Genomic DNA, 10,551 nt, shown 5'->3' on the forward strand with positions numbered 1-10,551 from the left:
AATTTGAAGAAATAAATGTTTTACGAGAAAGTACTAAATATATATAAAGTAGGTGAATGAAAAAGGAATTAGCCATCTCCATCAATCAAACACATTTTACACAGTAGCAATAGCTATTAAGAATCCAGAGAAACAAGAGACGCTAACTACCATTAGTCTTTTATAAATGATAATGATATAACTAAAAATTAAAAGATTATTACCCTCTCCGTGTTAAATCCAACGTAGTTCTACACATTTGAACAACATTAAATATAAAAATGACAAAACATAAATATTCTCTCTTTCAAATCTAGCTAGTAATTAGAAAGGAGGAAACTTTCATGGAAAAAACCAGAGAAACAAGAGACTAGTTCTACCCATTTGAATACCATTAAGTCTTAAAATGACAAAAAAAATAAAGTCATATGTGTCAAATCTAGTTGAACTGATGATGGATCGACATGTGTTGAAGTCGATGTAAAAGATGATATTGATTCCTTGAGTTCTTTTACATCATCCTCTGTCTTCTTCAATCTCTCCCCTATTTCTCCCCAAAATTCTTGATAGAATTTTCAACCACTCCATTAATAAATGACTTCATTTTGTATCAAAACCATGTGTGATTGCTACTCGCTGACATAGCAATTGCATATTTCGTGTCTCTACACCATGCATATAGAGATGTGGGATAATGGATAATACACCAAGCTTGTTTTGCAAGTCTTCATTGAATTTTTCTAAATCTCGAAATCCAAGGCCACCGTCTTTTTTAGAAAATTGCATACGCTTCCATGCTACCACGTGAATTCCTTTCTTATCTATATTCTTTGACCACCACCAAATTTGTGATAATAGAGAGTATATTTCAGAAATTATAAGCAACATTATTGGTCGGATCTTAGAAGTAAAATTTACACTAGAGGGTATCTTAAATAAGACATAGTATAGACTGGTAGAGTTAGTGCAACTGTTTTTATCATTATTTCTTTCTCTGCAGGGGATAAATATTTTGATTTCCTATCACTTTTGTTCAGAGCTTCAAAGCTAAATTACAAGTTAAAGCCTTCATCTCATTCGATCTTTAAGGCACCTCGGACTGGATCTGCATCATCGATTCTCCTCTTTGCATTCAAACATGTGTCTTCTATTATTTTAACCTGAGATGACTTAAAAGACACCCAAAACACACTAAAAACACTCAAAGACACTATATGATTTCTAAAAGAGAAGAAGACTCACTTAAACACTAAATGCAACATAACACAATGAAATACAATTGAAACATGATAAAAAGGATAATAAAAACCTTAATAAAGCTGTAAATGTGATGTTTATCAGTAACCTATAAAGAAACCACTGATCGTTCTGAAATCTAATTTCTTTTCATGTGGATTGTATATTCTCATTTCAGCTGAACATCCCCAAACATGGAGATGTGACAGATTAGGTTTCCAACCTCTCCACAATTCAAAAGGGGTCTTAGGGACTGCTTTGCTGGGAACTCTAGTTTAAGATATAGATCGTAGTACATAATACGTCCATCCACAAGGATATAGGTAGGTTAGCATGACTCATCATGGATCTAACCAATTCCATATAAGTAAGATTACGCCTTTCAGCTACACCTTTCTGCCATGGAGAACAAGGCGTTGTATATTGCGCAACGATTCTTAATTTTTGGAGAAGTATGACAAATGGTCCAGGATGTTGTCCTATTTCATCATATTTGCCATAAAATTCACCACCTCTATCTGATCTTATGATTTTCACTTTTCTATCTAATTGCCTCTCAAGTTCAGTAATGAATGCTTGTAGAACATCCACAGATTCAGATTTTTCATGCAATAAATAGAGATAACAATAACGTGAATAATCATCAATAAAGGTAATCAAATATTTTTCACCTCCAAAATTTAGAACATCAAAGGATACGCAAATATCTATTTGTATGATTTCAAGAAGCTGTGTACTTCTTGTGGCTCTTTTCTTAGTGTGTTTAGTTTGCTTCCCTTCATGCAATCTATACACTCTTTTATATTGGTATAGTCACGATTCAGAATGATTCAATCTTTTACTAATCGTTTAATTCTTTCATAGGAAATATGTCCTATTTTTTATGCCACAAGAAATATGAGTTATTAGTACATGTTTTATATTTAAGTCTACTTTCAGTATGCAAGGAGAGATGTGTCTCATAAGGTTGATCAGCCAATTTTAACATATAGAGACTATCAACTAATATTCCAGAACCAATTCGATTAGAGTTCAAGAATATATTATAACAACCATCTCCTTGAGTAGATTTAAAACCAGCCAAATCAAGTTTGCTTACAGAAACTTAGGGGGAGTTATTGGATCATTGATTTTGAAGGATTTGGAAATCCTTATAAGATTTGTAAATCCACATGGAATCCATTGATTTTAAAATCAAACAATGTGGATTTGAAAGTCAAATAATATGGATTTTAAAGTCAAATAACGTGGATTTGAAAATCATAAGGGAATTTTGCATCCGCTGGTTGTGAATTTTGACCAGAAAATTCTTGTAGATGATATCTAACACCACGATAAGGAGCTTAAAAATTTCGACGATATGGAAATCCAAAATCTACAACATAAAATATTCTTGAAATACATAATATAGTCACTTGTCTTGTTGAGTAAACACAAATTTACAATAGAAACACATGTATGTACTTTCTGGAACTGGTAGTTGATTAGTGTTTCTTGTCAACACATCATTTAATACTTTTGAGGTATGAGCTGAACCTTCCCATCCCCTAAGCACATACATGTACTCGAGATCAAAACTACAAGCAGCCAACACATTTTGCGACACATCACCTTTTCTGTTTCGAAAAGACGGTGCTTTTTTCTTTGGTACCATGCAAGGATATGCGTACCATCAATAGCTCCAACACAATCCTATATAAACAATAATAAAATTATATTTCATGAAAGATGATGAAAAAGAAAAGAGTCAAAGACATAACTATTTGAAAGATATACCTTAAAATACGAATAAAATCTCGTACTCTCTCTAATTTTTGAGGCACTGCAATCTCAAGCTTAGCCATTAAACTTGGAGCAATTTGATTTAGAGCCCTCAAAACTTTGTGAAAGTTCACGCTTGTTGCGAACGTTGACCTATTAAAAGTGTCTTTTGTATGACAATACCTGAAATTTTGGCCAACTACAAGAAGAAAAGTTGCTACCATTACTTCAACAGTAATATATCTTGTATCGCATAAACTTGTCTGCTCCCGGAGATATACACATAACTTCAAAAATATTTCTGGATACATTTGATACAACTGTCGAAAATGGGAAGGTTTTTGCTTTTGCACATTTTCTATATAGATTTCACCGTCTCTTGTGATCGCACGTCGAAAAGAATATTGTAATCCATGTCGTAGGCACTTTCTCAAATACAACATCCGAAAGATAATCAAGAGCACCAACAACAAAATATCAGCATCCAACTCGTCATCATGCAATCCATTTCTTTCTCTTTCTTCAAAGACTTCTAGATCATAATGATGGGCATTATCCATGTTTGATGGTTTACACCTGTAAGAAACAAAAAAACATAACTCTTAAAGCTTTTCTTTCATGCAAGTTAAGCTTTTCTTTCAATTGCAACAGAAAAGTAACTCGTAAAGGACACATGATAATAAAAAATCACAACGTGGAGACCTGGGTTAAGCATAACTAACATAAAGCTATATGTTGCTTGATTGAAAATTATTTTGATTGACATGATAATACACCACTTTTGTAATCCACTTGTAAATGACATGATAATAAAAATATCAAGCAACATAAAGTTGGAGACGTGGGTTAAGCATAACTAACATAAAAATTTATGAAAAGACACATACAAATTTATTAATGGTGCTCGATCCTTCTTTTTTTTATTAGTAATGGAAAAGTACCAGTTTGTTCTTATATGTATATATAGTTATGTATTTTTACTATATGTATATTTTACATGTTTAGTTACGTAAATTTTACGTTTAATTAAGTACGGTAACTTTTGTTTTATGTACATTTTACTTTTTTCAAACCAAAAATTTGAATTGGAAAAAGATAGGAATGTCCGTAGAGAAAGTGTATATATTACAAATTTTTTTGTGAGTCAAGAAATTGTAAAATTTCCAAATTTTTAATCAAAGAATTGTAAAATCACCATTTTTTTTTAAGAACTTTTAGGTAAAGAAAAACACTATATTAAAGAACTTTTTTGTTTAGTTTTAATGTAGCAAAAAACTTTTTAAACAAGAAAAAAAAAGAAACAATGAGCGATTGAGAGCAAGATCGAGAAAAAAATCCATATAGTCAATGGTGTCCACAAGAAACCAGAACTTTGATCGAGTTACTTCTAGACGGTGTTGCTGCAAGATGGCGTGATTCAAGTGGTGTATTCAGCAAGTTTACAGTGGAAAGAAAAATATTGGATGGTCTTAATCAAAAACATGGAGGTGGCAAAGTTTTTAAACACTACCAAAAAATTGAAGAACATGAAGGGAAAATACCTAAGTGGTGTTGAACTTCAATGCAACGTTCATGCATAGACCTTGTCCCATCATACTTTATGGTTGTCTGATCTGCCATAAGTTTCCCTGCAAAGGATTTGTTTGCAATCTTAAACCGTTCTTCTAGAGCTGCTAGATAAGCCTTAGCTTTTTCTACATCTGGAAGAAAAGTTTTAACATTGCTAGCTATTGTTTTTAGGTGCAAATCATTATATGATAAAACCTATTCTGGTGATTTCAATTTCTTATTTACGCACATTAAAATAAACCAATTTCTTATTTATGCACATTAAAATAAACCAATTTCTTATCACTTTTAAAATTTTCTTTCAAAAACCGAAAGTTAAACAAATGTAAGTCTACAGTCATCATATATTGTGGTTCTAATTTTCAGTACTTTAAACCATAGATCTATTATTCGTAATGGATTAATTAGATGTTCATAACCATACTTTAACATGAACCCTAAGAACTTAAACATCTATATTAATCACATAATAGAATTGTAAAGTAATACCTCCACTCATTGTAGAAATGATGCTTTCTTTATTGGTATTCCTTGAAGCTTTCTTTAATTTTTCTTTGAAGCTTTCTTGATCAATGGCTTGTAGTCTTGAAAAGAAACTCTTAGATCTTGTAAGTGGAAAATAAAGTTTCTCTCTCCACTCCTATAAACCCTTTCCTTTAAGTGTTGTTTTTGCTCATGATATTTTGTGATGGACCAAATCATTTATTTATAGGTGGGAGAGGACTTCATTTCTCATTAGGGTTTGGTATAACATAAATTTTGGATATTATGTGATCTGTATCATTCAAGGTATAAGGTTGATCAATGTTCATAAGCTATTTATTATTAGAAATTGTAGGTTGAATAATTCTTTACTCTGAACTTTTGATTACTATTTTAAACTTAGGGGGGTGTATTCAAAGTAGCATTTTAAGAGATTTGAGTTTTATTGAGATTTTGATGATTTTAGGGAACTTCATATGATTTATTGTAAATTCTTTCAAATCCCACCTTAAACTATGAGATTTGGATTTTTGTATTTTTAACTAAAGAAGTTCTCTGAAATCCTCTGAAATCATTTAAAATCAAATCCACAAAGGGTTTTCAATAACAATGAATTTAAAGATGATTAGTTCAATAACACTGGATTTCATGAGACTTTTAAAAATCCATGATTAAATAACACATTATTTGTTGAAATTCCACTTTGAATACATCCCCCTTAATTACTATATTTTTATGAAATTATTTTTGACTTGTACGTAGTACGGGCTTAATACTAATAAACCATATAAAACTTTAATTTTTTTTAATATTTAAACAGTGATATTTTTTTAAAACGGATAGATAAAATGAGTATTTTTGAAAAGAGATACATCAAAATGCATTTCTTAAAAAATATTTTAAAAAGAACAAAAATATTATATATATATTTCAAAACAGTATAGTCTTTATCGATTCCGAAAAGCCTTTGCCGTTGAAACTAGAGAGATGTTAAAACAGGTAAAAACTCATCGAGCAAGCCCTGCAATTTCACACCTATTATTTGTGGATGATAGTTTGTTTTTCTGTCAAGCTAAAAGGGATCAATGTGATGTGATTTTAGGGATTTTAAAGCAGTACGAGAAAGTTCCGGGACAACAAATAAATTTTCAAAAATCTTCAATACAATTTGGTCACATTGTTGACAATGGTTTAAAAAATGGAGCTAATGGAAGTTCTAGGGATCACAAATTTAGGTGGTATGAGATCCTACTTGGGGTCACCAAAAATTTTGGGAGGGTCGAAAACAAAAGTTTTTGCTTTTGTTCAGGATAGGCTCCAATCGAGGATTAATGGCTGGTCAGCTAAGTTGTTGTCAAAAGGTGGTAAGGAAGTGATGATAAAATCGGTAGCAGCAGCATTGCCTACCTATGTAATGCCATGTTTTTGGCTACCCAAGACAGTTACAAATAAGCTTACCAGTGCGGTTGCGAAATATTGGTGCAGTTCTAATGGTCTCTCACGAGGGATGCATTGGTTTGCTTGGGAAAAAGTATGTACTAGTAAATCTGTGGGTGGACTAGGCTTGCGGAATATTGAGGATTTCAATACGGAATTATTGGCTAAACAACATTAGCGCTTGATAAGTGTAACAGATTGCTTTAAAGGAAGGTATTATCTGAAATCAGAACCAATGGGTCTGATAAAATCATATTCTCCATCTTATGGATGGCGTAGTATTGTCTCTGCTCGACCTCTGGTTAGTAAAGGACTTATTAAAAGAGTTGGTAATGGAGAAATCATTTCAGTTTGGGAAGATCCATGGATACTAGCTCAACTCCCGAGGCCAGCCCTCCGTACTGATTCATTTAATGAATCAGTTTTAACTCTTAAAGTCAATTCTTTGATTGATTCTCAGACATGCTCTTGGAAGATGACTATGCTTCAGGCCTTGTTTAGTCCAGAGGATGTCTCCTTAATAAGTGCAATCCCGTTAAGGTTTTTGCAGGATTCTGATTCGATGTATTGGTATTTTACCAAAACAGGTAAACATATGGTTAAATCAGGTTATTATACTGGTCGAGAGTATTCCAGAAAACTAGGACTGATAGCCGACTCGGCCCGAATATATATAAATTACATGCATTTGTGTGGAAAATTGATTGTCCGCCCAAATTACGACATTTTATATGGCAGGTTGTTAGTGGATGTATTTCGGTAGACAAAAATCTAGCTAGTAGAGGGTTAAATTGTGATCCAAGTTGCAGTAGATGTGGGGAGCTTGATTCGGTTAATCATGCACTCTTCCAATGTCCGCCAGCACTACAAGTATGGGCTTTATCGTCATTGCCGACGGCATTCCGGAGTAAAGTGAAGTTTATTACAGACTGCTCGGATTTGGTGGAGATGGTGTCTTCCCCAACAGACTGGCATGCATTCGTGACATACCTCAAGGAGATCCAAGCAGATAGGGAATTGTTTTCCTCTTTCTCCTTAGTTAAAGCCTCTGGTTGTTCTAATGTTCAAGTGAATAAGTTGGCACGTCGTGCGCGTGTTGAACCGCTACTTTGTCACTATGTAAACAATGTTCCCACCTCTTGGTTCAGTTGAGTCTCTTCTGTTGAAAAAAAAACGCATCGTTTATCCGTAACCCGTTGTTTCTAATAGATTATTCGGACCTGTTTTTGACATGATCGATTTCATAGTGGGGTTTTAGATTATGAACAAAAACTCGATTCCGCCATTGCTGGTCACTTGCTCTTTGATTCAGGTTCTTTCCCTCTCTTTACTGTGGAGCCAAAGATCTTTGTCTCAGTTCCGCCATTGCTGTTCAAGAATTGAGCTTGATATCGTCGATTTCAAAGTGGGTTTTAGATTGTGAACGCAGAACACTCTATTCCGCTCTGTGTTTTTGAAATCGCAAGATCGATTCTAAATGAAACGTGATAGCTGATGCAAATCTCTGAGTTTTTTTGGTTACTGTAACTCTTAGCTTTTAGGGAAATTAGCTAGTTTTGGAGAGTTGGGAGAAGACTAGGAGTAGCTCTATTATTACGGTAGAAGAAGAAGTAGTGGAGTTTCTTAAGTGGTACTAAAGTGTCAAATTCAGACATGTTTCTTCGTAATTAGGTTCACTGTGATGGCTTGGACATATTTTGATTTCCTTGTGCTTAGCTGGTCTTTTAGTACTGCTGCTACTGATTTACTTACAATGTTGAGGTCATTAGAGTAGGGTTTACAATGCTGCTAATCTTTGGTTTATGCAGTTTGTTTCACTTATGAAATTCTTCTTCTTTTGTTGACACAGCTAGAAGAAACTTGGACAGCTTTTTTTTCTGGAATCAGATACGTTAAGTCTGTTTCGTTTTGTTGAGAGATCATAACAGAACATGTACGTGTTTTCACTTCCCTCAGATCTATATGAATAGAGAGACAATGTGTTTTGTGTTAGTTATGTATTCTTCTTTCTTAGAGTGAATTTTCTCAAATTTTGAGCTCATCTTTATTTTTTTTAGATTTCTCTTTAGTTCCTGACCTGGATTGTGTAGAATGTATATGAGTTTTATGTGTATAATGTACAGAACCAAAGGCGTGTTTTTATGTGTTCTAATGGCGTGTTTGTCTTTACATAAAGGGTTGTATTGTATAGAATTCTGATAGTTATTACTGACATTCTATCAATTCCTGAAAATCATTGACCCTCCATTTTGATGCCAGTATAGTTGTTTTGTTATCTTACAGCCGAGGCTTATAATTGTTAGCCTGGTGTAAAGATTATAATTAATTTCAAAGTATTGTCTAGAAAAACTTACAAATACAGAAAAATAAATTACATCTTATTTTATTATATACAGAAAAAAACAAATACATATAGTGGAGAGGTAATAACAATGCCTGTAGTGGCGACGAACCTCGTTTCGCTTATGGAGAAGCTTAAAGTGGATGAGCCATACCTTCCTCCAAGAAATTGGGAATCTTTACCTTCTGAGACTAGCCGATTTTGTCCTCCGAGTCGTGCTTCTTCTACTCCTTCGTCTTCTTCCTCTGTATTAGGGTTTAGATTTTACAATTAAAACGAAATTATATATCTGTTTGAGTTTATAAAATAGTGGTTATATGTATACATATTTTTTCCATAATTTGTTTCGTTTTAATTATTAAAATATTATATGACATGCCATAATACTCTATTTTTAAAAATGCGCTGATTTGGAGTGTTGTTATTGGATTTTTATGATCTAAAACGAAAGTGTATGTTGGTTTGGATTTATAAAGGAGTGGTTAGAGTTTAGATTTTACAATTAAAACTAAATTATATATCTGTTTGAGGTTATAAAATAGTGATTATATGTATACATATTTTGTTTCCATAATTTGTTTCTTTTTAATTATTTTTAAATATTATCTGACATGCCATAATACTCTGTTTTTATTGGTTAGAGTAATAAGAAATCAACTAGAATATTAACTATAGGGATGAACCCAAGAATTACTCCAAAAATAATTCTATATGACAAATTTATCTTACTCTATATTATTATTTAATGATGATCTCTACTTTTTAATACTCATCTATACTTTTTTACGGTAATTGACTCAGCTCTTGAACATTGGAGTTTTTGGAAATGGTTTGTATATCAATTCTCTATATTTCTAACACTTGCTGGCTCTTTTTTAAAAAAATTTCTTCGGTTCTTTCTTTGTTTTTTTTATCACACTGAAACATCATCTAACTATTAACTATCATTTAACAACGTGGATTTAAAGTTTAACTCTGTTAAACAATTCCGTCAACCGGGTAAACGACTGTTAACTGTAAGGTAGGAATCTACTAACGAGTACTGTATATAAACGAATATTTTTTAAGATACCGTTAAATAAAAGAGATATTTTTATTCCAATCAAAATAGATAGGGTATTAAACGTCAAAATAAAAAAATAGATGACGTATTTTTTTGTCTTTTTCCTATATATTTCATACTTCAATATTCATTTTTAGATATGAAATTCAAAATATATTTTTCGTTGGTCTCTTAAAAGTTTTGGATAAAAATAGAATACAATTTTTGGATATAAAATATATAATTCAAAATATATCTTTCATTGGATCTTTTAAAAAGTTTTAGATAAAAATGAAAAATGAAATATACATATCATTTTTGGATATGAAATTTATAATTCAATATATATATTGTTTCTTCAAATATATATTTGGATAAAAATGAAGTATATATTTTGGATATGAAACATACAATTCAAAATAAACCTTTCATTGAATCACTAAATATTTTTTGGATAAAAATGAAAAATGAAATATATATTTTGAATTAAATCTATAAATTAATGACACAATGAAATATTACTAGCAAATAATTTTTTTCTAATAAAATTGTAATTAATTGCATGTCATTTATGCACTAATAATAAATATAAATGAAGAAGGGTAAAAGGGTACAAAGCTTCTAACCTAGGTTCGCCCTAATTTTTCCTCTCAGACACATTTCCCAAGGTAGCCGCTGCAACAAAATCTCGACCAAGCTTACG

The 10,551-nt window shown here is 32.0% G+C and overlaps 1 protein-coding gene across 1 annotated transcript; it reads left to right on the plus strand.

Annotated features, from left to right (window-relative positions):
* The first annotated feature begins 2,669 nt into the window (after positions 1–2,669).
* On the plus strand, positions 2,670–3,519 carry LOC111829977 (putative defensin-like protein 315). The gene is given in 2 exon segments (XM_023780293.1): positions 2,670–2,737; positions 3,186–3,519. Coding segments are annotated over 2 exon segments (402 nt in total).
* The last annotated feature ends 7,032 nt before the right edge of the window (positions 3,520–10,551 follow it).

This window comes from Capsella rubella, unplaced genomic scaffold (assembly GCF_000375325.1).
Source record: "Capsella rubella cultivar Monte Gargano unplaced genomic scaffold, Caprub1_0 scaffold_6, whole genome shotgun sequence".
Taxonomy (NCBI): domain Eukaryota; kingdom Viridiplantae; phylum Streptophyta; class Magnoliopsida; order Brassicales; family Brassicaceae; genus Capsella; species Capsella rubella.